We start from the raw sequence: 27,192 nt of genomic DNA, 5'->3' as shown, positions 1-27,192 counted from the left end.
TCTGCATCAACAGGTAGGTCCCCAGCTACTATTTGGTACAGATGCAATTACTTATGATTGTAAGTTTGTACCTACAACTGCTAAACCACTCCTAGTTTATACCACAGAATGTAAACTTCAGAAGAAACATGTGCAGTACAGATTCATGGACGCACTTAAGAACTAATACTGTCCTTAATGATGATAAAAAATTTGAATTTCAAATTTATAGCCTTCACCTGACAATAACAGCATCCTGAATATGCTGTGCTTTTTAAAATGCACTGAATGCTCAGACTTCAGTAAAAAAAATTTATTTTCAATATAAAAGTGCCAAAATATTCACCAACATTGTAATCTATTCAGCAACCAGCTTACTCTAGTAATCAAAATTGCAAGCATCTTTATTCACATTTTTAAATCAAATTCCTTTCACACGTTTCCACAATAACCCGAGTCCCTCGAAAGTGGGAAATTTGCATTTCGATTGGCTGCTGTAGTCCATATGTCCAAGTTCATGTAGGCACGGAAAGGGTTAAACCTTGGATAGTATTCCTGCTTACACATAACTGCCTGGTTCTCCACGTGGGTTGAATGTTGAGTCGTGGCACTGACGGGGCAGCAGCTTTCATAAACATCACTCTGGGGTGCCCAGATGGAACCAAAAAGTCCAGACATTGGAGACAAGCTTCGGGTGCTTGAGAGGTAGGGCTGCAGAGCAAGACAAAACCAGCATGGGAAACTGCACCATGGACCATTTGCCAAAGAAAATCTGGAAATGCTAAGTACTAAATGGGAGAGAGGAAGCAGCATTTATGCAGAAATTTAAGAAATCCACAAGTAGAAAATTGCAGAGGAGTTTACAAAGAAATATGGCTGCCAAAAATATTACAGCAGCATTAATGTAAGTCTGTGTATGTGTGTGTGTGTGTGTGTGTGTGTGTTTGTGTTTAAAAGCCCTCCACTGAATGAAGTCACATGAGCTCCTCCCTGCACAGCACAGATATTACTCTAACAACAATATACTACTCAGTTCTGGTCAGACTGTTGGGGAAAATAGAGGAGAAATGGAAGACACACAAAGATCCCCATGCATACTTTGAGAGTTAAAATGAAAAGAGAAGGACGCCTAGAAATGACAAGAAAAGGGTTGAAGTATGCGTCAGTCCAGAAAGACTGTGCATGCTGGGAGCAGAAAGGGATATTCAGTGTGAAAAATGAGACTGTAATTGGGAGCTAGGGAATTTAGTTAGAAAATTTTGAAAGCTTATAAAGAACCTCCTGGAGGGCAAGATGTATTAGTCTGCAAGGAAGTCTCTCAGCGAAGGTCATGGAAGTCTTGGGACTTTTAAAACTGAATGAAACATTGAAATGTATTGTGGAGAAAAGCTCGCCAGGGAAATGAACTGAATTATCTAATGCATTTTCCAATCTCTACCTTCTGTGTTTCCTGGCATTCCTGAATAAAATATGAAATAAAATATATGTTTATTTTAGGAAAAAGTCTTCTACCAGTTTTGCCACTTTTTAACATAGACAAATTTTCATTTTTACAGTTGAAAATATTTCTTGCTTTAGTTAGTTTCATTCAAAATAGACCTATAGTAAATTTTAAAAAAAATCTAAAATACAGGATTTTGAAATATAAGCAGAAGAGAAGATAGTTACAATTAAAGACCACCTTGAACTGAAGTTACTACACTGCACTGTGGGATGACAAACATGGCTAGTCTGGAGTATAACAGGTTAAAGTCAGGATTCTGAAATCTGAATAAATCCAGCTTAAATCGCTTGAATTTCCTACCAAAACAAAAACGCTGTAAAGTACCTGAGAGCAGCTGTCCATTCAGCTCTTCAATTTTCAAATCTCTTTGGGTTTTTCTGTCTGCACTTTCTAGGTTTTAGCCTCAAGTGGACACATTGATTTTCACAGAAAAAAGTCTCAGTAGACTACATAAGCCCAAAATATTTTTCCATGTGTAAGCTGATTTTAGTCAATTTTCAGGCAAAAGGATCATCTCAAAATTTTGCAGACAAGGTCAGTAACATCCTTGACAAACAGCTGGGAAAAACCTGGGCTACCAATGCCAGCATTAAACACAAACATCAGAATACTTAGAAGATTCATGAAGAACATACAAGCAACAGGTAGGGGAAAGACAGGAATACACGAGGAAGGCTGTGAAGGAGCATGCAAAAGCAGCGCCTCACAGTGACAATACTCACTGTGGAGTTGACATAACTGGCAGGCTCCCAGGCAGGTGGCATGTTGGGAGGAGCATTCCAGGTGGAGGGACAGTTCTGGTCAATGAAGGCTGTGTTCTGCATTGCTGCAGTACCTGGGAAGCCACTGGGGTAGTTCATGTTCTCTGCAATTTATAAAATCAAGAAGACAAAGTAATTTTTGCAATATAAATATTTTTGCAATATAAAACACTACTAACATTTCTGTGGAGGAATGCTGAATCTTCTTGAGAGTAAGCCAGGCTGGGACTGACCTAATCCTTTAGTGACTCCATGCAGCGTCAGGGTAGCACAGCAGCGAAGTGTATCAATTTCTGTCAACAGGACTACCACTCTTTATTAGAGACCCACTAACAAATTGTTATCAGGAGGACAGGATAAAGACTTGGCAGTCCCTCTACTGGAGAACAGAGTCTTTATTAGACAGAACGTGCATGGCAGAACCCCCCCAGGCCTCACCGCCAACATGTCTCAGCTCTAAGCACCCAAGGGATCAGCGTGCTGCCTGGGATTCTGCAGTCTGACCTTTCATTAGTACTTAGGTAGGTAATGCTAAAGAATTCTAGATTGCTGCCAGTGTGCTTCCCAAGCCAAGAAACTCTAGCCTGGAAAGATAATTGGTCACAAGAGGCCTTGTATTTCACACACTGGAAGGCTGAAGCCTGCCAGAGGGGAAACAAAGAAGATTGTACAAAAAGATATGTGTAATACTGTAAGCACAAGCATTTCTCTCAATTCCCTCTGGAAGTCCTGCATACTGCCTTTTCAGGCTCTATACAAAGGCCAATATTCTCATCCACCACATGCAGTCATTGTTTATTACTACAGAACACTCTGCTGGAAAATGTAAAGTTGAAAGCAATGAACACCCGTGTATAGATCAGCTCAACCTTTTGTTTTATAAAAGGTGAGAGGAAAACAACCATGCTCTGTGATAATTAATAAGCTTTATTTCATCCTACCTTCTGGGAAAGCACCATATTCATTCATCTCTAGTGGACAATACACGTTGGAAAATTGGCTGTCACAAGCTGCATTCCAGTCAATGAAGCTATCTCAAGAAAAACAAAAAAAATCTGCAGTCAGAAACAATTTGCAAAACTTCTGAAAATTACTTAGAAATACTTATTTATTGTAAAGCTCTTGGATGCAAAATGCCTGTAACCGATTATGAGGCTTTTCACATTCCACTTGTCAATTTTGCCAGTATCTACTCTGCACCACTACACAATCACAGCAATCTCTCTCACAGAGCTCTTTTTCCCCTGGGAAAATGAACAACTTGTAATGACACTACCAGAATCCTGCAATGCATAGCTGGGTTCAACTTTCTTCCCTGTAAAAAGAAAATAACTGTACTTCTTCCCTACAATCAAGGATTATGTGATTTGAGGTGGCAGAAGAAGACATAATACATTTGAATGCTTAAGAATAACAATTAAAATGGGGATTTCTATTTTCCCAACCAAATGTGGTAAAGTCCTGTTAAACAGTGCATTTTCCAAGATACACATAGATTTCTAGGGGTTATACTTCTTTAATTAAAATAATTTCAGAATTTCAAGAAGATTTTTTTGAAAGCAATTCCTAAGGACATGTCAGTAATAAAATAGGCCCTGCTACGCAGCAAGTCTGAAGTAGTCCAACTCTGGATCCAAGTCTACAAAAGGATTTCATAAGAAGCTGCTCTACTTCAATTTTACTATTCAGCCAAGCAGCTATCTGAAGTTATCAGTACTAAATATCAATACATAATTGCATGGGTGTGCATGCATTTTTTGCTTATGAAGTCCAAATTGAGATAGGTGTATGAAAGCAGTCACAGAATGGGCAAGGCTGGAAGGGACCACAGTGGGTCATATGGCCCAGCCTCCCTGCTCAAGCAGGGCCGTCCCAGAGCACATGGCACAGGATTGTGTCCAGAGGGTTGAATATCTCCAGTGAGAGAGATTCCACAACCTCTCTGGACCATCCATTCTGGTGTGTGGTCACTGCACAGTAAAGAAGTTCTTCCTCATGTTCAGGTGGAACTTCCTGTGCATCAGGCTCTGCCCAGTGCCTCTTGTCCTGTTGCTTGGCACCACTGAGCAGAGCCTGGCTCCATCCTCTTGGCACCCTCCCTGCTGATACTGGCAGACATTGATGAGGTCCCCTCTCAGTCCTCTCTTCTCAATGATGTACAGGCCCAGCTCCCTCAGCCTTTCCTTGTAAGAGAGATACTCCAGACCCTTAAACAACTTTGTAGTTTTTTCCTGGATGTGCTCCAGGAGCTCCTGATCTCTGTTACACTGACTGTGGAGTCCGGAACTGGACACCACTCCAGATGTGGCCTCACTAGGGCTGAGCAGAGGGGCAGGATCACCTCCCTTGCCCTGTTGGCAATGCTCTTCCTGATGCACCCCAGGGTACCACTGACCTTCCTGGCCACGAGGACACTGCTTGCTCAGGGACAGCTTGTTGTGCACCAGGACCCCCAGGTACTTCTCCTGTCATTTTGGATGACAGGATACAACTTGAAGAACTGGCCATATTTCACTGCTATGTGTAGAGCAGAGTATTTCTGCTCTCTAGTTTGTGACACATCTTTCATTACTAAAATTTGCTGTGTGAGCAGTGTAAAATATAAGAGCTAATCAAGTTCATTACTACAGGAAGATCAACCCAAATATAGACAGAGCCTGAAACATACCAACTTGTATCCCTAAACGACTTTTATAGTGGAATATTTGTCTTTATAACAATGTCTGTTACTGCCATTTAACACAAGTACACACTGCATAACACACCATGTGGCATACACAAGCTATGCATTTAGCAAGAGTGCAACAGATTTCAAAGTCAGGCCCTCTGCCTGCAAAATGAGTGAAATCATTTAACAGCTTTCCAAAAGTATTTAATTAAACTTGAAAAAAGTTCTAGAATATCTATACATGAACAGGGACAGCAGTGAATTTGTATTAGTAAAATTAATCACAATGTACCCATGGAAGAGCATTAACAACTAGAACTAAGACTGAAGTGGCAGAACGACTTTAACTATCATCTGCCTTTACAAAAATGATGAGTAAAGTACAGTCCTCTGCATTACAGAAGCCTGAACAAAGCATTATCTGTACTTTCTACACAAAACATAACTTGCCTGTTGTGGACAGAGGGGGTTTCTTGGATCATGCATGGTATATTATTCTCAAGGTTGTAGTTCAAACTGTTTGTCATGCAGACTGGCTGGGCAGGCCACAAGTCTCCTGTTGGGTAAAGACCTAAAAAAGGAAAGGGGAATGAAATACAGAGTAACAGGAAGGAGACTCTGCAGATTCTGTCACACTGACACCTTACTCTCAGATCCCCAGTAAGGACTGTCTGCTAGAGAAAAAAATCCAGAGTTACTAAGCAACTTTTTTGTGATGAAGGCCCATCTTTAAACACATCTCAACATTTCTGTATTTTAAAAAAGATATATGTAAGACCTGAACTGAGAAACCAGAATTCAACAAAACAAGGCAAGAAGTTCCTGCTGAGGGTCCTTAAGTGTTCAGCTGCCAGTGCCTAGATGGCACACTTCCAACAGAGCAGGAGAAACAGCAGGGATGCAATCCCCACTGGCCTCCTTGTGCCCACCCCTTAGGCACTAGTCACTAATCACCTCTGTAGTCCAACTACACAAATGCAGCAGGAACAGGGTCAGGTTTCTAACAGACTGGAGCCATTCCTGACCAGACAATTTGTGAACTCATTAAATGTTTCATTTAGCCTCTAGCACAGATATTCATTGTGCTGCTCTTCATGGACTGCATGCCCTGACTGCCCACAGATATTTGGTTCCTATCAACTCTATGAGAACTGGCAGCTGGAGAAAAGAAAAAATCCAAATTAGCAATTTCCATGAGACAATGCTTGCAAAGTTGGCTCTATTTCATTATTTCACATGATATCAATATTGCTACCATGGAAGAAGGTTAATCAGTAATTGTATCCTATCAGACAGGTTAAACCTACAGCAGAAGGGCAGGGAGTGCTGCTGCCCAAAGAACCACATGTCCTCACCAGCTTTCAAACTCCACCTCACCATGTAGCATGATGCTTTTATGAATTCCACTCAAAAAGCTAATATTACTTCCCTCTGAGATACAAACAATGAAAACTCAAGAATTTTAACAGTGCTAAACAACCCCACTCATTACTACTGTCAAAGAGAGCAAGTCCCAAATGTGGATATTTAGAGAGAAAAATGGTCATGTTTGATTTGGTGCCAAGCTTCACTTTAACACAGCAAGCAGTGCTCTTGATCTCCCAGCTGCATTGCTTCTGGACATTAATTTGTGCACAGCAAGAAGATGAAAAAAAGAAAGAAACCTAGACCATGAGTTGAAAGCTAAATGCTGTCTCGATGCAGAGAAGATGTAACAAAAAATATCAAGGTTATAAACAAAAACTGTCGAGGTTTTAAGCCTTCATTTGCTAACTTTGCACCCAACTTGCTTAGAAGCAAGTAAGTTCTAGTAACAATGTGTCTATCAAGTTGGTGCATGTGTAATTAGCAACATCACTAAAACTGCTTGGCAAAGTGTGAGAAAAACAGCTTCAGTTGTTAATACTGACCTTTATTTTTGTCAGGATCTGCAGCTATGTCAGTGAAATTGGGACATAAGGTCTCAGGATATTGGGGGATGCTGTTCATGTCTCTGCTGAATGAAAAGAAAATTTCATTTCTTAAGTCTCATAATCCAAACTATTTCAAAGGAAATATACAGAGATGTAGAAAACATTCTAATGACCATCATAACTGCTATTGCTTTTCCACTGTCCTGATTCTTCCTATTTCAGAATTACCACGGTGCAATTTTTAAAAGTTTTTTACCAATTAAAAGCCAGCTACTTATCACACATGCAAAATGAATGAAATTAATACACCTTAATCACCCTATTTTTATTATCCAGGTATGAACCTATTGCAAATTAATTCAACAGCTGTTCTCTAAAACTGGAAAACAAGCTGCAGTTCATGAAAATCAGTAGGACCTCTTATAATTTTTGAACAACTTTCAGGTAAGTTTACTTTTATGTCCATGAAGACACACAGAGACACATGAGCGTGAATTTGGTATTTATCAAAGCCAACCCATCAAAGGAACAAGTCAAAACGAATAAAAGAAAACATTTTCAAGCACCAGAATCCCAAAGGAAAAGGATTGGAGTATTTCTCCTCGTGAAAACAGAGAGTGGTCAATGAGAAGTGAAATGAGGATTCACAGCCATAAAACTTGTAGATGCTATCTCTACTGCAGTAAAGAGGGAGAAAAGAATGTGGGGGAGGGAGGAATCGATTTTCATGCTGTATATCCTAGGAGAACATTATTCCCATTAAAAAAATAGCATCAACTTGAAAGTCTTATTCCCACCTTTTTTAAAAAAACACAACTAAGCAGTAATGGAAATATAAGTTGCTAGGATCTGGAAGAAGTCAAAGTGGAAAACCGAATTCCATTTTTTTCCATTTGGAAGCTTTTATTGTACTTATGCAGCATAATAAATTTTGCTTACATCTTCTCATGTACTGAAGAAGATTCTTTTTCCAACTAGTAACTACAATCAGATGATCATAAAAAATTACAAGATAACAGGTGCCAACAGGTATTATTTATCAAACTGAGACAAGACTTCAAGTTGGTGTTGTTTCTTTAATGCCTTACAGGTGTATATTCAATTTTTTTACCTGGTATTGCAGATGTTATGAGACAGATTTAGAGTGATAGGAGTTTCAGATGGAAAATCATTTTGTGAAATATTCTCTCCTAAAGAAAAGAATGACTGTGAAAATCAAAGATCCTTAAAAAAGAAGTATGCACAGAATATACATCCACACAAACAGAATTATCAATGGTGTTAATCAAGTTTTCTCTCACACTGGATTATCACTAACTGCATCAATTTCAAGGCATGCTACCTAGGTCCATAGTCTTAAAATGTACTTTATGATTAGAAGTGATTACCACAGTCTTGAAGGAGAGGTTCCTTGTTACTATCAAATTAAGTCTGAATTTAGAATTACTTATTTTCTTTTTTCTTAAGAGGCATTATAATTTGAACAAACAGGAAAGTCAAATAGATTTGTTATCTATTAAATCACAGGTTCAGACAGATCACACACTATCATTAAGAAACGTAAAGTTTTATACATACACAAATACACATGAAGTTTCTGGATATTTTTAAATAATTCAAACCATCTTTTTGCAGGTATCCAAAGCTGGGTTTGCTGGTGTCACTTAGCACTCTAAAATTTACTTCTAGTGCCACATCACTCTATAATAATTTTGGCAATGACTTTCAACTACTTTAGTGATATTCAGGTATTCAAGAATTGCAGTAATGAAGCACAGCTCCCATTTCTCATACTAGTCAAGTGGCTCAGATGTTCTGGCTATTTACACCTCAAATACACCTATCCAAACCCAGCTCCTCAAATCTGAACTGCTTTCACACATTCCTCATTTGTGCATTACTTAAATAGTTTTAATGTTAAAAAAACCCCAAATAATGTGATGAATCAAATTCGAAGGCAGAAATTGCTTTGCCTATTCTGAGTGACTCTCAGTTCCCCCATCCTTCCATGACAACTAACTGTGCATATTGCTTATTGAGGAGCCTGACAGTAATCTTCATCTCCATGAAATGTGTGGGACTTCTTGTCAAGTACAAAGTTCTTTACATCCCTCCTTGTGTGTCTAAGGGGTGCTCTACAAAAGACAAGTTCATGTGCCCCATGCTGTGGTAGGCCTTTCCAATCAGCAGGAAGGCTAAAACTCTGTGCTGTACCGTGAAGAGAGCTGTTTGCAAAACTTACTGGATGGAAGAAAATGCCTGGTAGTAATCATTGGCTTTTTATCTCCATCTGAACTGCTGGTACTGCTCCAGCTACCCCAGCTCCCACGACTTGCACGAACGCTTCCTGACGAACTTCCACAATCTGAGCTTGAATCAGAACAAAACTTCTCCAAACACTTCTTTTTGGACCGCTGATAAAAGTTTTCTAAAGAAGTTGGGAAAAACAAAACAAAAAACCAATCAAAAAAACAACACAACATTTAAGAAAGTCTTGTCAGGGAAAAGTAATCTGAATAATGAATTTACATGGATTCTCTGAATTTACTGATGAGAGAAGAAATATTTGCTGGTAGCTTCAGTAACTAAACCAGCCTCTAACATAAGGAGCTTCTGATGTACATGATATCCCAGTAACATGAATGCAGTGATGACACAGTGCTGCTGTAGGCTATAGGTTCAAAGAGGAAGTGCATACTGTCCTCTGAAATAAATACTTAATACTTCAAACATGAAACATATCCTGGCTGTAGGAACATGCATATGATAAAATGGTGCAAGTAATGAATTCATAAGTGATAGATTTTCTTATTATCTCATCAGAGATGCAAAGGACAATCCTACAGAAATTGATAACTTTCTTCTCTTCCTTTCTTCTCCCCTAAAGAGATCTTCTCTTTAGGGAAGATCTCCTCTTCCCTAAAGTCAGGGAAAACAGATGATTAAAATCCTGATGGAAAGGCAGGAAGCAGGTATCCAAGCTTTATTGGAACACAAAACCAGACTACCAGTCTGTCTGTCCTTCACCAAGAACTGATGGATCATTGCTTAGACTAATTAATTTTCTGGTTTGCACCATGAACCAACCCCATGGAGAAGCATGCAGAGCCCTTCAGAAGTGAGCAGCTATCATTTTGGGCACTGTGTCATACCAGTCCTGTCATCTTCACGTCAGGGTTCAAAGGGAGAAAAGCACAGGTCTCTCAAGTAAGGAATGCTCTACTGCCACAAAATCCACGTTGTGTTTCTTTCCCCATTTTAAGACAATTAAGACTGCATACCTGTTTCTCCCTGCATGGACAAGCTCCCAGCTTTTTGGTCTGCTTTACAATTTTCCCCGTTGTTCTGAGGACACCAGGCTCTTATTCCAATATTTGTTCTCAGATCCGGCCTTTCAAATTCACTGCACATATGCTTCAACTCACTCTGCTCAGGGACCCTAATAGAACCACACCCAAAAAAAAAACCAAACATGTTTTCATTTTACATTTCATCTGCAGTTTTCCTTTCCAGGCATTAAACACTTCAACTCACACACCTATCAAGGCAAAGTGCAAGGAAGCAGTAGGTTTGGGAGTCTTATTCCCCAACTTTGGAGAAACCTAAAAAACCTTTCACAAAATGCAATATCCTACCACACAGACTACTACTTCTCAGGGGGAGAGGCAAAATGACATGTGCATATTTAATTCCATTCTCTAATGCACCTGGCAGAAGGCAATCAGATGTTGCAGTGATAAGCACAGTTTAGCAGTGTACAAAGATCTAGATGCAAAGAAAAATGTGCCCTGTGCTCATTTCACTGGCACAACTATCACTAGAGTAAAATCCCAATCTGGAGCAATCTTAACTTTTTGCTAGTAAAGATGGAATGAAATGTCTACATCCAATACCATAATCAGAGTGTATTGAGGAAAAATGATTAAAAGTCAGCTGTCAAATTTCTGCAGAAATGGAACAGTTCCATCTTAACTCAGAAAGCAGCACCTGCTGAATTGGTTCAGGGAACAGACACTAAACTTCAGTATTTTACTGCTCATTTTTTATCCTTCCCATCTACAAAGGTGTGCATCCAGCAAAAATTTACACGTGTACTGACTTCCCACAAAATGAACAGAAATGTGTGTATAACAGCCCTTTCAGATTTACAATCTCCTTTTAGAGACCACTGACCTCAATAGAAGCACTCGCAATAAAAATTAAGTCTGTGAAGGCTTTGTGGGATTGTGACTTTAATTCAAAGGGCTGGGGGAGGGGAAGGAGTAGGATTTTCTCCTCAGTAGTGTTTCTATTCTAAAAGGAGTTTGTAACTAGTATTTTTTAATAATCCATACAACTTAAATTTAAAATATATTAAAAAAATAATTAAAAGTAATTTACAACTGACTTTAAAATGCATTAACACAATTCTCAGGGGAAAAAAAAAGTAACTTTCCACAGTGCTCACTCAACATTCTTTACAATCTAGTGCTGCTCTAGTTGTTTAAATCATAATAGCAAAAATGAAAGCCACTCTCTCATTTCTACACATTTCTCGCCCAAAGTTGGTAGAGGACAACATCCCCCCAGTTACTCAATATAGCAGATGACTCTCCTGAAGGTGGAATCATTTCAACAATTTTATTTTCCTTTTTTCAGTGAAGAGAACACATGACTAGAACTTCTCCAAACACTGCACAAGGGGAAGGAAGCTAACCATCCAAACTTCAGAGACAGCACATTCCAGACTCTAACAGAGAGCTACCACTGCTATGCAGAATGGGCTGCATCTATCTGCATGTAAATTTACACATGGAATATTTTAAAATTTTTTGTTTTGCTGGTGATATTTAGTAGTGCACATTCCTAAAAGTAAATGCTCAGGACAGGATTAATGTGTGTTTACTTAAATAGATAAAGTAATCCTGCCTAATGCATTATGCAAAACCTGCAGAAACATTACAGCAATTCTGGGTTTCTTCATGATTTGGTGAGGCAATACATACCTTGTGGATATATTTACATTCTTCTTCTTATTTTTCCTAGATGTTCTATTCCTATTCCAATTCATATTTGGTACATTTCCTTCCTTTTTATCCTGAGGCTTCTTCTTTCTATATGCATCTTCTTGCTAAAGGCAAAAATACAAGCTGAGACATTATAAAATGAACTTAACTTAGTCAATGAACTCCACTGGATTTTTCTAGCTAAATTTCTCTGGCCAAAATGGCCTGACCCAAATGCATAGTTACTTCATGATTTAGTGGCTTTCCACAGCACATCCTCTTTCCAGCACCATCAATTTAACTAGCCTTTCCAAGACTCTGTCCATCAAGACACCAAGAGATGATGAGAGAGGAATTTCTGAATTCCCAAACTTAGCATTTTCCCTTTCACAGCATCTAGCTCTGACTTTCAGGGAAATAAAAAAATGGAGGGAGAAAAAGTAAAGCAGTCAATAAAATTCCCAATGTGCTAAAAACAAAAAACATCTGCCAGATTTATGATCAGCTGGTGTGCAAGCTCAGCAGCAATAAATCCTCCCTTTCCTCAGCAACTGGGGGCAGTGGGGGAAGGCATTTATTTGAATTACAGCTGAGGAAATTATGGAGTAAGTTACCAGCAAATACTAGTAATTTCAAGAAATGTAAGAAACAAACTGAGCACCATCAGCCACACAGGCAAAGAAGTTTGTAACAACAATTCCCAAAGCAAGACAAGACCGTGTCTTTTCTCACATATTCCCCAAGCAATGTAAGCAATTCTTCCTTACACCATTTTGCCATGGGATTTATATCCAGTACACAGAATATAAACATAATCCAGATTCTCAGGTTCACTAATTGCCTGATGAAGTTCTTTTAGTGTTTTATGCTGCCTGCAACAAAGGTACAGCCTGTTGTGTTTATCATACTCAAACCAGGGGTGAAGAACAATCCTTCTCAGCAACTGCATAATCTGCTAAAGGGCTTCTGCCTGCTGTACTCCCAAATGCAAGTTTCTGATGCAAAGCCTTGGGTTTGGAGATCAGGTCTGCAAGTGAAGGCCAATATGCCCACTTCCCCTGCAGAGAATGTTCCCACATCATTAGTGTGGCTGACAGCTGGCATTAGATTCCAGTATGCTTGTGCCTGCTCTAACAGTAACAATCTCTGGCTGTGATATGGCTGTTTTGATTTTTACCCAAACTGTTCACCATTCCATAAAGCAGCATTAATACACAATGGACGTGGGACAGCACATTGCACTCTTCCTCATTTATCTGATTTACAGCATTTCAGGTCTGTGACTCTACAAAATAGTCCCTACATACACATACATACCTATAGATATATATATGTACATAAACTATAAAAAGAGAATTTCAAATTTGAAAAGGAGAAAGATCACAATACCAACCTCAGAAGAAGTAATCTCCTCTTTTGCACAGCATGGAGTCTCTTCCTTGGGTCCCTTACTAATCTTTTTCTCCATGGAAGGCTTTAGGTTGATCTGCTTTTTTGAAGTCTCGCAGTTTTCTGTTTCATTCCTGAGAGGCACTTGCTGGCTATTCCCTATAATTAAACAATAACAACTGTTTGCATGGGAATAGAAGGGCTCTCAGTCATAACCACATACCTTTCTTTAAAAACAGCCTTGTGTTGCTTTCCAAAACACAGGAGACTAATGTATAGGCTGATGATAATGGAAAATTTTAAAACCAAAAGCTAATACAATTTAAAAATTCTTACAGCAGTTGCAAAAAGTAGCTTTGTGCTGGTTCATGGTCATGAGCACACCACTCCCAGCGCATACAGAGATTATGCAAGTCCTGCTCATCTCATCTGAATTTGAGCTGCCTGGTAGAATTTGAAGCTAGAGAACACTGGGTTAAAAAACAAAGAGGAAAAAACCCCTGCAAGCTGAGTGGGGAGAAAGGACAGCCTTTACTTGGTGCTTGACACCTCTGAAGTGTCCTCTGCATTCACTGTGAAGACAAAGGGAAGTCATCCTTTCTTTAGCATGGGTTCCACACTAAAAGTTCTTTTACTTGAGAGGCTTATGAAGAATTATTTTGATCTAAGAGTCCAAAAGATGAAAGATTCAAGAGGAAGCCTGCTTCAACAACTAGCTCAGCTGAGTCACATTGCTCTGCCTGGGCCAGGACAGGACAGAATTCACTTTGCCTCTGATTGGTTCCAGGTATCTCAGAGACCTGCACTACATCCACAGTGATCTGCTACCAAGGCTCTCAGCTGCTCTGTGTGAGAAATGTCATCACTTACTGAACTGAACTGGCCTTCTCAACTGGGAAAAGCACACCCAAATGTTTTTACAGTTTCCTGCCAACCAACTACAACATCCCAGCTCTGAGTCAGATACCAGATCCCCCCTGGAGGGGAGCAGGCAGCCATGAGGACTGCAAAAGGAGCACATGTGAATGAAACACCAGGCGAGGGAGAGTGCCAGAGCTCTAAAGAATGCTCTGCTGCTCTCCAGCATACAAAGATGTGAGTACCCGAGGTCCTGAACTCCCTGTTTGCACAAAACCAGGTCTGTAATGATAATCAAGGTACAAACACTGCAACATGGCACTTTTTAGACTTAACATATCCTACTAAATGTCTTGAAACACAGAAATATCACATGCCTGATAGTGCAGGAAGCCACAACTGCTAATAGACAACAGAGATTACCTTTAGTGCTTTACTACTGAATATACTGAATGATCTCCTAATTCAAAGCAAAGAATAAGAAACAGTACATTTTAGGAGCATATGAAGAATACCTCAAAATATTAATATTCAAAACATATCTCAAAACACCTTGTAAGAATGAGTGAAAATATCTTGCCTTCACCTGAGCTTCAACGCTTTTATCTGTTATAGCTCACAGGGAACAACACAAGAAGCAATGGTAGCAACTACACAAGACAGCAGGGCCTGAAATCCCTCTCTGATGGCTCACTCCCTAAATAAACTGCCACAGCTACAGCAAATGCCAGTTTTCACAATTCAATTACTTTGCCAAGTGCCTCAGTAAAGCCAAGCTTCTAGAGGACATTCTCTTATCCTGCTTTTGATTTCTCCCAGGTGTTCTTCTGCTGTTCTTAGAATTTTGAATTGTGAAGCTAAGAGGTAAGACTTCCCAGGCAGTCTGGCCCCACAATTTCAAAAAAAGAAAAAAAAAGATAAAAAAATACAGCTATGCAATTACTATGGAAAACTGATTTGCAGATCGCTACACAATAAAAGTTCACGTTATCCTGATGTCAGGTTTTTCTTATTTTGGGTGGTTTTATCTGAGGAGTTCTGAATATCTGCTTCTGAATGTGCTTGCTTGGTGATTCAACCACCATATTTTCAGTGGACCTGAAAATAGCAAACTGGGATCCCTCTGAATATCTGACAAGGGCAATTTGTGTCTTATAAGCAGATCTATGACATCAACTATTTTAGCAGTTAAAATGCTATGGCAACAAACTTGAAATTTGTAAACCAAGCAAATTTATGATTTATAAAACAACTTAAAATGTAAGCTGCTTCCTCAGGAATGTAAACAGACAAATCACAGTGAACACATAAGAAACAACACAATTCCCTTGTCCTACGCAAAAGACAAAATCCTGACCACAGTGAACTCATCAGAAGATTTCACTTACTAATTTAGACTGATAGAATTTGAGAAAAAATTACCACTAATTTTCCTTATTTCTTGCAGTTCTGGCTGTTGTTGAGGTGAATTTCTGGACAAGTGACTTTCAGGTAGCTTCTTTGACATCTTCACAGAACAGAACTCCTGTTCTTTGAGCTCAGCTAGATTTTCTGAAGTTTTAAGGTTAGTTTCCTTAGGAAACATACATGTTTGAAGATCTTCCTTCAGATCACACTCTGAAGAAGTATTTTTAACGAGAACTGTATTTTTCAGTGTACTTTCTTCTTTACCCAGAAAGTCTTCTGGAAGAGTTAAATTCTTGTTAACGTTTATGCCATTTGCATATTTCAGAGTTACCCAGTTCTCACTGACAACATCAGTGCAAATGTCCTCTTTTGGTGCCGAGGTTTGGTTCTCTGCAATCTGATTCTGTTTCTCATCAGCAGCTGCAATGGCACTGGCAGCTGCTGTGTTTGGTTTCTGCTTACTGTAGTAAACTGAACATTTGTGTTTCTTCTGAGAGTGGCTGTAGGTCGCAGGACTTCTCTTTGCCGCACTCTGACTTCGGCTGGAGGAAGTGCCTACAGACAGGAAGCCCTTCCCTTTACCTTTATCTGAGGAACTATAGGAATCCATAAATGTCTTGCAGCTTCCCCTGGAGGAAAAAAAAAAAAAAGGGGGGATTTGTTTTTCTTTACAAAGACATCATGAATTGTTTTATGAGATACTGTTGTAAGAAAAGAAAGGGGGGCATATTCACAAGCCATGAAATTGCTTTAGGTCTTTAATTTACCATACCAGCTAAGCACATTCTGATTTCAGTGAGAATTGAGCAACACTCTAAGTATTTGCTCAGACTTCCAACACACTTACATGCTTCAATGAATAAGTGCCTGACTCACCACCCAAGAGGGTCAGATTGAGAACCATCAATGCATTTTCCATTCTCTCCATGGCTGTCACACCTGGTGTATCCTTTACTTTCATCATACAATTTTTACCTTATGTATTACTGGCAATATTCAAGATTAATAAACCACTGAGTTCCTCCATTCCTCCTGGTTTGAGGTGGAAGTTCTCTAAAAAAGGCTGCTTGGAACACTTTAAACCAGCACACAGCAATATCAGTGAGAGTCAGACAGAAAGCGCCACTCCACAATAAACAGGGTAGAAAAGAAGAAAAAAAAAGTATTTTTACTTGTAGGAATCAGAGCTGATTACGTCAACAGAGTTGCTGTTCTGCTGTGGTGAAGCACTAGGATTTGGCCTCTGTCTTGATTTCATGAACTCTGCTAGAATATACTGGGCTTGCTGGAAGGCTATCAGAATCACTCCAAGCAGGGACAAACTGCCAAAGAAAACAATAGATACTGGTGTCTACAACTTTCAGGAATATTCAGTGAAAGAGTTAAAAAACTTCTAACAAGATACACTTCTCAAGTATTTTTTCTACAAAATTCTACATAAAAAGACAGACAAACTCAAAATACAGCCTTAAAAATGATAATTGTAATAGTAATAGTATTTTCTTTTCCTTTTTTCCTTATAGGCCTTACTAGTCATTAGCTCGATAAAATAACTCAGTCATGAACTTTAAAAGAAAAAAAATAGAACAAAGAAAAAGCTCATTCTAAAAAAGATAATCCTTGAAAGTAATTTAGAAGTAACTGTGCTGTAGTCTTACATCATATCATATTATGATGCATGACATCATATAATAATATGACCTATCAGCCCACTGTTCATTTATGATGGTCATCATCATTATTTAGGTATTTATTCAATACTGTTTCTTTCTTTTCCTAGAGAAAATGTTGGCATAAAATGAGCTACAAATGCCATCATACTTCTGAACTAAAAATTTAGATGCAAAATATCCTCTCTCTCCATGATGTACGAACTGCATCAAACATATATGGATCAAAACAAAAATCTTTCTAATTCATCAAACCACCTTCTCAATCATGCAGTGTAAATTTTGTTAGCAGGAAAACAGAATGAAAAATTCCTGCTTTTTCAGATCCCTGTAATCTTCTTCTGTTGCATCTAGAAGCAGGCAAGGTGGTCACTGCTGTTACTTCATTTGTGTTCTGACTGTTTCCAGTGTCCAAACCACACAAGCAGCAGCACAGTGTGCAGGGCGATCTCAGTCAGGGATGCATCAGCCCGTGTGTGTTATCACCACGGCATTCACATGCACTGCATCTTGTAGGAGCTCTGGGGTACTGTGAGGAAAGCCTTACCTTACAAAGAGGACAGTGAGCCTCCAGAAAGACTCTTCCCAGCTGGGTCCTGGCACCACATCCGCACACAGCGGTAGCAGATGGTGAGGGAGAGTCACGTTGAGTGTGAAGTGGAACTCCAGATCAGCAGCAGTCACCAGTGTGAGCTCACGAATTACCCATGAAGATGTAAAGTCAGGAGTGAATCTGTCAGGAAAAACAGAGGTGGTGTTACTTTTTCATTGTTTGGCTGAATTTTACTTTCTGAAGTCACACTGATAACAAAAATACAAACAATATGATGATGACAACAGGAACAACAATAATAATAAGAAAACTAATTTAATAAAATTTATCAATAATTTAATAGCATTCTTAAAATTACTAAAATATTGCCTCAATTTATTAATCCAGTAATAACAGTTTAGTTATATGAAATAATATGATTTAATAATATTTTTTAAAGCATACTTAAAGAAAGTGTCCACTATCTGCTTAAACTGTGCAGGTGGCATTAGGTCATCTTAAATTGGCAAAATATGTGGGTTTATTGTGACTCTTCACAGTACTCTTGTTACTGTGACATGTTTTCCTTTTATCAAGGCATATACATAATCAACTCAGGTTAATCAACAAAAGCACAGCTGCCCAGCATACAGCCAGCATGATTTCAGAAAGGGCCAGGTACTAGGGTACAAAGCTGGAAAGATATAGAAAGCAGAAGAAACACCAGATTTGTCTCGTCTTCTACTTCCCTGACCCATTTCAGTATTCTACTTGATTGCTAGAAGGTATAACTTGCCTTTCTAACCAGTAGAGGTGAAATCTGTTGCATGGGAAACCACAATTACTTTACTACAGTAACATTAACTTTACTTTTGCTTAAGTCACAGTAGTATCTTTCACTCAAGGATAGTTTAAAAAGAATCAGTTTTAGACTAAGTGCAATGTTGGGAAAACATGACTAGATTGTGGTCAGACTACTTGGAACAAGCTTAGAGAATAACAAGCAAATAAAAAATTGTGGCAACTGTTTTGTTTTAATTTATTACTTCATAATGCACTGATAAAAGCATGTATGCTGCTTTTTAAAAATAACGGGTCATATAAAGAACCAGTATTATATAATCCGTTTGTTAGTGTTTTCCTGAGGGAAATTCTTACTAAATTTCTATTCAAAATTTTGTGTGTGGTATGCCATTGGAGTGTCTGTTTCTGAAATTAATTATTTCAAATTTCCACTTCAGTTATTTTGTCAACAAATTTGTCAGTGCTTACACAATGCTGATTTCTCGTGATGAATTTTGAGCTAGGAAAAATTCCCGACAGTCCAACACTTCAAATCCATATCCTTGGCAACTGTAACCATTGATTTTCATTGATGAAATTGTTATAGGAAGAGGCCCAATATTCTCTACTTTGAAGTTCTTCGTAATGGATAGAATTTGCTTGCTGTCCTTCAGTTCTTAAAGGAAAAAAAAGAGAGCAATTAGTTTACAGTGCATGAAATGATTTTCTTACATTCATAAATAAATTGCTATTTTTACTTACAATTGAATAAAAAAATCCATAAGTGACCAAGATCTAATACAGACTATTCTGCAGTATTGATTTCTAAAACTTTTAGCTATTATTAGTCAGAATTTTGACAAAACAGAATCTACACTTCTCATGGCCAAACTCTTCAGCTTTGACCATTCTGTTTCCGTCACATTAATGTTCTGTATGAGTTCCAGTGCAGAGCAAAGCAGGCAGCTGCACAACCAGAGACCTGTGTCTCCTTACTCACGTCGTCTGCAGTCCATTAGTGTCGCTTCTGGCACCTTAAATCGAAGGGATCCTCCTGCACCTGGGAGTCTTCCTCCTACTTTAAGCAATTCTTTGGCTCCAAAGCCTTCTACATTGACCACATCCAGAACAGTTAAGTTGTTTCTGCCATAAAATAAAAACCAAGCAGTCAGCCACTAAAGCACAAATTAAGTTTGCGAAGTCGTGGCTTTGCTCTCTAGGTGCCAAACCAAGATAACAGTGTGTTGGAACAGAATCGGGGGCAAAACCTGGACAGGTTTCCCCTAAACAGAGACAGGATCACTCCAGAACCAGCCACTAGTGAATTTCAGACAGTGAAGGAGCAAGTTTAGTGACCAGTGCCCCTAGATAACAACTGTGTCACCTAGTGAAAATGGTTGCTTCCTCAATCAATAAACTCCCTTTTCCTACAAAGGTAACCAAAGTTTGGCTGCATAAAAGACTCACTGGATCCATAACTCCTATCATTATTAAGTCAGGTTGAAAACAGCAAAGCCATACAATGTGTTTCTCTTTTAACTCAAAACTGCCTCAGAACAGTCACATGCATTTTATAACCCTCTGACAACATATCAAGAAAATTAATGACTGAGACATAAGGCACAAACACACTCTAAGCAATTTTTATTAAACCAGAGGTATTCTGACTTTCAAATTTTGAGCATTTGTCTATGTGCCAGGACTTTGCAAATTCATTTTTACATTGAGCTGCTTGATTCTCACTTACAACTAAAATTTGGCTTACCTGATTAAAATAAGGGAAGCTACTCTTTTGTAGTCAAGAGGTGTAAAAATTACACCAACTTTTCTGGTTTCCAGTGGCTGTAAAGTTAAACAAAGCATCTCAGAACTGCATTTCTTGCTGATGAGGTCCTCTTGATGTGCATTCTGTTAAACAAAAAATGCACTTCTTACTCACAGAAAACATGTGTGTTTATAGATGTCAATAAAGAAAGCACTGTATCACCACTTAGCACCACACAGAATATTTTTGGCAAGGTGCAGAAACTGCTAACTAACTCGTTATAACAAAGTCTTTCCTTTTGACAACATAAAACATCAGATAAGATTGTTTATTTGAGCAAAAGTTCATATTACTGCACTTATTATGAGGAATGTATTACTTCATTATTTAAAACAGCTTTTATTTCCTCAGATGGAAAAGAAATTATATAGTGTCTTTCATATTCAAGAAATCCTGAAACACTTCACAACACAAGAACTGAAGTGTATTGATTGCACAGGGAAATGTGGCAACCATTATACCCTCAGTGCATGACTTACAACTTGATTGAAGTGAGAAAGGGACTGCTGGTAAATATGCTGACCATTTGAGTCACTGGAAGGAAGCCAAAGAGAATTCTCAACTATATTAATTGAAAACCAGAAATACCAGAAGTTCACTTAGTCTGGAAATAATGTAAATATTTTTTTAAATACTGTTGTTTATTCTTTCTGCCTTTGAAAAATGAAAATAGCCCTATAACTTGCTCTTCCAGAACTGGGGTCCCCTCTTAGAAAGGGGTGATCAGATACCTATAGCAGTCAAAAAAACCATAAAGATTCCAAAATGGGTTCTCACTTGGTTGTTTCTCATTTATGGATGTTGTACTAAGAGCTTTTCTGATCTTTTTCAGTTCAAAATGTTTTTATTCTTAATCTATTTTATGAAAAATAATGCACAAAAACTATCAGAACCTGCATTTAATAATCAGTATTTATTAAAAGCAAGCCATGTATGGTATTTGCAAACTTCCCCATGTCACTCCCTACAAAGATGAGCCTAACAATTCACTGCACATAAACTGACTAGGAAAACTATGTCAAATGCAAAAATTTAAATACTAGCAACTATTTATTTGGTTAACAAGGCAAGATCTGTCTCATATGTGCTGAAAATCTACCTAAACATGCATGTTCCCCCTAGCTCTTCAAACCTAATGAAAACCATGTATTGCACACACTGATGTGAAGATCCACAGCTATTTTTCCATTTGGCCAAGAGTACGGTGTGTGGGACTGTGGAAGTTCACTCCTACCCCTACGCTACCTTCCCTTTTTCAGAGTGTGCCTACAGGCTAGGATTTATGAACTGCTGTCTCCTCTCTTTTACAACAACTCTTACAACTGTTGCCAGAAAGGAAAGGTCAGCTTTGATTAGTGCAGCAAACATACTCTTTTCTTTTTACAAGGTACAAATATTTCATTAAGATCTTAAAGCATATGTGCAGAAACATGTATCTACACAGGACATTAAAGATGAAGCTGCAGTATGCCCAAACAGCAAGGAAAATACATTAATTTTGTACAAACCAGAAGTCTTAAGAAGAGATCCTCTGGGTAGTCTGGATAGTACTCTGGTCACCAGAATATGCCAGCATCCCTGATACAGCATTTTCTCTGTCATCCATGACACAACATCTCAAGGTTTAAGCATAGCTCAGCACTGGTGTGCCATGGTCAAGTGTTACTACACTCATTCAAAAATGAGGCAATGGGAACCAGAGAGAACCATGACACTCCAAACCTGAATCCAGAAATTGCAATGGCATGAAGCTGATATGTAGAAATCCCAGCTCCTCCTCCCATGAACTACCTGACACTACTTCCCTGTTCTGAGAAGTGAACCAGCCCGCTCCTGACATCACTGACTCCACAGCCTGACACTTCATGGTCAGCCTGGAGCCAAGGGTGAAGCCCCAACAGCACATCGACACACTTGCAGGCATGCATGCACTTCCTCCCTACAGCTGTATTCAAAACTGACCCAAATCATGAAAATAATTAACTACAAAGATACAAACCTGATGAAGAATCAAGAAAACACTGTGAAACTACTTTAAATTGCACTTGGGAAGAACCCAGAAATAGCATAGCTAGAAAAATCCTTCTCTAGTGTGTCAGACCACTTCTACCAAAATTAGCCATCTTACCCTGTGAGAACATTCATCCATTAGCCTGAATTCGGTGGTTGTGAAGTTAATAGCTTGCACATTTATGCCGAACCTAAATAAACCAAAACAAAAAGTTAAGCATTTGAAACCCAACCTGTCAGAACTGCTTTGACTTATTTTTACATGCTGGCATCTATTCTTAAATAGAGACTACTTTTACAATTGCTTTTTGGCAGTGTGAAATATGGTGGAAATGTGGGTCTGCATTTCAAAAGAATATGCTGCAAATCAGTTTTATGTGGACTACACACATTTGGAAAACAGACAAATGGCTGGGCATTTTAGGTCTGTCAGTGTAGAATATTGTAAAAGATAACAGTCAAGAAACAGAATTTCTAAGCCACACAAACAAATTCCCTGAAGCTCTTTCTGCTCACATAACTGTTAAGAAATAATCATTATTAAATCTCTTATAATTCATTCAAATATCTCTCTTTCTGCTCATGATTTGTTTGGGACAAATTCCTATTTTCCATCACATAATGTGCAAATCAAATTCACTTAAAACAATTGATTTGTTTGTCCAAATGCAAATTATAAGCATTTGACATAAAGTATTAAAAACTGACATAAGAAAACCAACACATAAAATGTAGATTATAGACGAATGGACCTCCAGCCACTGAATGAAAACTCACTTGTCATAACTGTCTATGACATTAGCATAAAAAGAACCAGTTAATGGATGTGATTTCTGGTGAACTTAGAAGATCTGCAGAAACAAAAGTGTGCAAATACAGAGAAAATGTAATTGCAAACCACTAGAAAGGGTCTATGTGGAAATCATATTTAGTATGCAAACAGATGGAGTTATTAATGTGCATATATATACACAGACATATATATGCACATGCATGTACCTATGTAAAGGAATGAGGTTAAGGAAGCAATTACACAGGGATTGGGGACCCCAAATAAGCAAGTTACACCTAAGCACAGGAGTAATCCCACTGTCTCTAACCACACACACCTACCAACTATAACATTTTTTCAAAGATAAGTGTGACAGGGCTTATTTTGGTGAGCTTCAGCTCACTCACCAGGTCCCTTTATTATTAATCTAACTCTCCTCTAGATTTCTCATTAGATCATCATCTCAAATCTAAAACAGAAAGGCTAAAACAATGCAGAAACATTTACTTAGCTGACCCTAAATATTTATGCTGAGGTTGCTCCCTCTGAATCTGCATTTTGCTTCCCAGTTCCTGTTTCCTCTTTGACCAGGGTTATTACCTAAGAAAAGGCTAAGAAGAAAACTCTTCTCTGGGATGGTTCAGATACCTTCTTTTCACTGATCTGTCTACAGACTCTATAGATACCAACCAGCACTGTGAGGAGATGCACAAGCCCCACTCTGTAAGCTGTTCACCTCACCTAGGCAGCTTGCACTAAGCCTCAGATACTAGAAGATGAACAACTATAATATATATCTGGCAGACACAATCTTGCTTAAAACATGTTAAATATGTGTTTTATCAATGATGAGGTACATCACAAAGGCATGCACCATACAGGGAGCTGCCCTAAACAAGGCTCTGTCTTCCAAAATGGGTGAGAACATAATCCCCATCTAAGTAACACTTTGAAAAACTAAATAAAACCCAGTAAGTCACAATCATAAGGCATAGCAAATAAGATCTTTTAAAAGGGAAAACAGTATCCTGAGATAGTTATTACCATTTGTTCAGCAGACTCAGTGAAGCTTGGGGATCAGGGTAGTAAGAAAGAGGCAGAAGCTGCAACGTAACTGGGAAGGATGAAGGGTTTCTTAGTACGAAATATTTTACCTAAATTGTTTGGAGGGGAAAAGAAAGAGTTAAAAACTACATATTTGAGAACTGGTTGGTAAAATAATTCAACACTAGCAATACAATCTGCATTTTCAAGGGACTTCAATCTGGCTCTTGTGTCAATGCAGTATAATCATACATGTACATGACTGCATGTTACAGCAGGACATGTCACCACAATGTCAGAATTTGCAAAATCAGCTAAGAGTGCATTTTGAACCACATATACAAAAATACAGACCACCCCCACTCCCCAAACAACACTTTCATTTGGATTTTGATTTATGCAGACAGATGTGAACAAAGCTCTAGCACAGAAGAAAGTAAAGTTAGTGAGGTGCCACCCCTTCTTAGAGAAGTCTGAATGCAAGCAGGTTATAAAAATTTCTGTAATGACTAACAATTAAATTGGACAAATGGAATATTAAGGTAATTCACAATATGTGCATATGAAAACTATTTCCATATGACTGGTTCTGGCCTAGGCTAGGTTAGTAGAAACCTAAATCTGACAAACAAGAAAGAAATAACTGTCAGTGTGGCTGGAAGATACATTGCTCTGCAAGTGTTGTATCTCTCGTAAATGTTTTACACACTTCTGTTAGACAAGACAGTGGCATGAAGAAAGTCATCCTGTACAGCCTTGCATGCATCACTAATGACAACACACCCTATCCCTAGTCCCATGTTCAATTATTTTACCACAAGCATGTAACTTATACAATGAACACAAGGAAAGTTTAACAACAACAAAAAATTGTTGGTTAAAACCTACACTGCTTTACTCTTCTCCTTGTACTAAAGTATTACAACTAGCAAGCTAGGAAACTTACCAAAGAACCAAAGGGATACAAATTTAGTGTCTTAACTGAGATCAAAACACCAGTTCATAAGCAGTATGAAAATGTAAGCAGCACCAAATATTAATCACAGACTTTGTTATTTAAAAAAGCTAAACACACAACTCAGAAAAAAGTGTAGTAACAACCATCCTCACCATACTACTTTTAACAGCTGTGGCATTAAAGTTGAGTGTAAGGCCAGGCTCTGTAGTCAACCGCGGCAAGAAAAAGGCAAAGGATTCCTCTTCAGAGTTCTTCTGCTGTGTAAAGCGAGCTGATCCTAAAATACTTCTCCTGCTTTATTGGCAAAAGCAGAAAAATTAATTAGGTTTTTTTTTTTCTTTCAAACAAAGAACTACAACAAGATGATTTACCAGGACCCGTAACTGCATGAATTTATCTATCCTTGGAAATGGTCTCTACAAAATAAAGTCCATAAAGCTGTAGCTTAACAGCTAACTTTTGTGTATGTAGGCCAGGGACTAAAAACCATGAAAGCCATTCAAAGAGCCTGAGAAGACTGCTAAGACTGCTATACAACCTGATGATGAAGGACTCATGCAACTCCATAAATGAGCTGGTAAAACATGCTTAGACTGCCTTCATGCCAGGTAGCCTTGGTGAGATAACTAGAGTCAGAATATTATTTACATTTTAGGCTGAAAAGCTTACTTATGGCTAGCAGTGCCTTGAAATGAAAGCTGGAGGAGTCTGGGGTGCTCTGAAACTCCATGTGCTTCAAGAGAACTAACTTAAGTGTAGAAAATGGTCCAGAATGTTTTGTTCTAATTAAGAATACTTCAGAACAGAAATATTCTTTCTTACAACACTGTACTGGCTTGAATTAAGAACCTCAACAGATTCTGTACAGACCTGCATGCTTCTCCACGTCTGATTTTTTGCCATCTTTCATAAAGGTCACTTGCAAGCTCGGAATCCACGTCCCAGGCAGAACGGTCCAGAGAGAGACTCTTCTGCCAAAGCAGATTTGCTGAAAGGATAATAGATTTTTCAGATTTTACAGAGATAATATTTGCTCCTTCCGTCAATCTACTTGAGAACATGAGTAATCAGTATCTGCAAAGCATCCAGACCCAAAACAAAAAAGCCAACCCACTTTTCCCCTTCAAAGTGAGAATATGCAAGGGTATATATATTATCTTCCGTATCAGATTTGTTTAAAGAAATACATCTGCAAAACCAAAGTAACTGTACATGCAAAAAGAGAATGGGCATTGCACAGGCTGTGTATGCTTTAGTGAGACCTTTTTATTGCTGCTATTCCTAAGAGATGCCACTGAAGAGTAACCATGTCATCAGTAGTCTACACAGTACTCTCTACTGATGGCAATAAAGTACCAAGATAATATGCTACACAGTAGTACAAAAATACAGTAGCATGACACAGCAGGGAACATAACAATTCCCAGTCTGGCAAAAACAGTCTTTTCATTTTAGCTTTTTTTCTAGATGCTGATAATTTTCTCAACTTCTTCTTAAGATGAATTGCAAAGCTTTACATCAGTCTAAAGATTAGTGTATTTTAGAAAGTTACACTCATATTGGTTCAAGCATTTTCACACAGCAGAAAGTAGTTAAAAAAGCAAGCTTCTTTAGAAAGAAAACAAAAAATACTTATTTTGAAAGTGCATGTACTTTATTTTACAATCCTTAATGTTTAAAGTAATGAATTGAGATTGGTGATTATTGGAATAATCCAACTACAATTTCTTTAGGTCAGTATTTTCAGGCTAATGCATTACACATTTCTGTTTAACAAATAGTAGTATCCTAAAGCAGAAGGCAGAATACCTGTAAGTACAGATCTCACTATGTGTATTATTAGAATGAAAATAAAGTAAGCAACAAGTATTCAGTTGTATTAGCCATATTCCTTCATTGAGATTAAAAAATAACCAAAAAAGCAAACATTTTCTTCTAAGATATGGACCTTAGCATGCAAGTGTCTCAGTAAGTGTTCAAGTCACATGTTTCTATATGTCACCTCAATTCTCCTTTTCACATCTGACTGACTACTACTGCCTTCCTCATATCCTCACACAAAGACACATTTTAGGAAATGTCATCTTGAAAACATTTCCAGGAGAGTGCTCAAATATTTAAAGTCTATGCTATC

At 38.3% G+C, this 27,192-nt stretch overlaps 1 protein-coding gene across 6 annotated transcripts in view; it reads right to left on the bottom strand.

The window, feature by feature from the left end:
• Positions 1 to 277: 277 nt before the first annotated feature.
• TMEM131L (transmembrane 131 like) overlaps positions 278 to 27,192 on the bottom strand; it is an 84,279-nt gene continuing 57,364 nt past the window's right edge. For 3 of the 6 annotated variants that reach the window (XM_054633118.2, XM_054633114.2, XM_054633121.2), the window contains 20 exons: positions 25,929 to 26,046; positions 25,211 to 25,352; positions 24,101 to 24,210; positions 22,403 to 22,475; positions 20,215 to 20,357; positions 19,450 to 19,592; positions 18,939 to 19,125; positions 17,682 to 17,867; positions 16,637 to 16,786; positions 15,480 to 16,093; positions 13,204 to 13,358; positions 11,811 to 11,935; positions 10,107 to 10,264; positions 9,068 to 9,253; positions 7,937 to 8,015; positions 6,823 to 6,908; positions 5,363 to 5,483; positions 3,186 to 3,274; positions 2,206 to 2,348; positions 278 to 690 (listed from right to left, as the gene is read on the bottom strand). In XM_054633118.2, the coding sequence (XP_054489093.2) occupies positions 412 to 690; positions 2,206 to 2,348; positions 3,186 to 3,274; positions 5,363 to 5,483; positions 6,823 to 6,908; positions 7,937 to 8,015; positions 9,068 to 9,253; positions 10,107 to 10,264; positions 11,811 to 11,935; positions 13,204 to 13,358; positions 15,480 to 16,093; positions 16,637 to 16,786; positions 17,682 to 17,867; positions 18,939 to 19,125; positions 19,450 to 19,592; positions 20,215 to 20,357; positions 22,403 to 22,475; positions 24,101 to 24,210; positions 25,211 to 25,352; positions 25,929 to 26,046 (3,287 nt within the window). In that variant the 3' untranslated portion in view covers positions 278 to 411. The remainder of the gene's footprint in view (positions 691 to 2,205; positions 2,349 to 3,185; positions 3,275 to 5,362; positions 5,484 to 6,822; positions 6,909 to 7,936; positions 8,016 to 9,067; positions 9,254 to 10,106; positions 10,265 to 11,810; positions 11,936 to 13,203; positions 13,359 to 15,479; positions 16,094 to 16,636; positions 16,787 to 17,681; positions 17,868 to 18,938; positions 19,126 to 19,449; positions 19,593 to 20,214; positions 20,358 to 22,402; positions 22,476 to 24,100; positions 24,211 to 25,210; positions 25,353 to 25,928; positions 26,047 to 27,192) is intronic. The other 3 variants (XM_054633122.2, XM_054633115.2, XM_054633116.2) reach the window with 3 other exon arrangements.

This window comes from Agelaius phoeniceus, chromosome 4 (assembly GCF_051311805.1).
Source record: "Agelaius phoeniceus isolate bAgePho1 chromosome 4, bAgePho1.hap1, whole genome shotgun sequence".
NCBI classification, from domain to species: domain Eukaryota; kingdom Metazoa; phylum Chordata; class Aves; order Passeriformes; family Icteridae; genus Agelaius; species Agelaius phoeniceus.
The sequence above is the reverse complement of the archived record's forward strand: the minus strand, read 5'-3'. Positions and strand labels throughout refer to the sequence as shown.